This window comes from Fukomys damarensis, unplaced genomic scaffold (genome assembly GCF_012274545.1).
Source record: "Fukomys damarensis isolate Sample0158 unplaced genomic scaffold, DMR_v1.0_HiC HiC_scaffold_16, whole genome shotgun sequence".
NCBI lineage: Eukaryota > Metazoa > Chordata > Mammalia > Rodentia > Bathyergidae > Fukomys > Fukomys damarensis.
Window position 1 is genome coordinate 85,310,546 of NW_022900928.1, and position 494 is coordinate 85,311,039.

The 494-nt window shown below is 67.6% G+C and overlaps 1 protein-coding gene across 1 annotated transcript in view; it reads left to right on the forward strand.

Annotated features, from left to right (window-relative positions):
• Shh (sonic hedgehog signaling molecule) overlaps positions 1-494 on the forward strand; it is a gene marked incomplete at its 3' end in the record, with an annotated part of 17,804 nt that extends 17,310 nt beyond the window's left edge. Inside the window, exon 3 of the mRNA XM_010642298.1 lies at positions 331-494. Coding sequence (XP_010640600.1) covers positions 331-494 — 164 coding nt within the window. The remainder of the gene's footprint in view (positions 1-330) is intronic.

A 494-nucleotide genomic window follows, 5' to 3' on the forward strand; every position in this document is an offset into this window, starting at 1 on the left:
CTGGGCGGGTGGGGAGGGGGTGCGCCGGCGCCCGGGGAGCCGAGACTTCCCGAGACTCGAGACCCGAGTAGAGAGCAAATATCCTCTGCTCTTCGAGGCTGAGGGTGTGCCCAGCGGGGGATGGGCTGCAGGAAGGCGGAAGCCCGGTGCACAGCGGGCCCCTCCGGAAGACTTCGGCCAGCCGGTTCTTCCGCGGTATCCCACTAGGTTGCTCAGGAAGGTGCCTGCGCCACACTTTGGCTACCGCAGTAGTGGGGTGAGGGGCGGGGTCCGCGCGCACCCTTGGATCCCCTTTTTGCTCAACGTTTGTCCCCTCTTCCTCGCTCACAGAGAACTCAGTGGCGGCCAAGTCCGGCGGCTGCTTCCCCGGGTCGGCCACCGTGCACCTGGAGCAGGGTGGCACCAAGCTGGTGAAGGACCTACGGCCCGGGGACCGCGTGCTAGCGGCCGACGACCAGGGCCGCCTGCTCTACAGCGACTTCCTCACCTTCCTG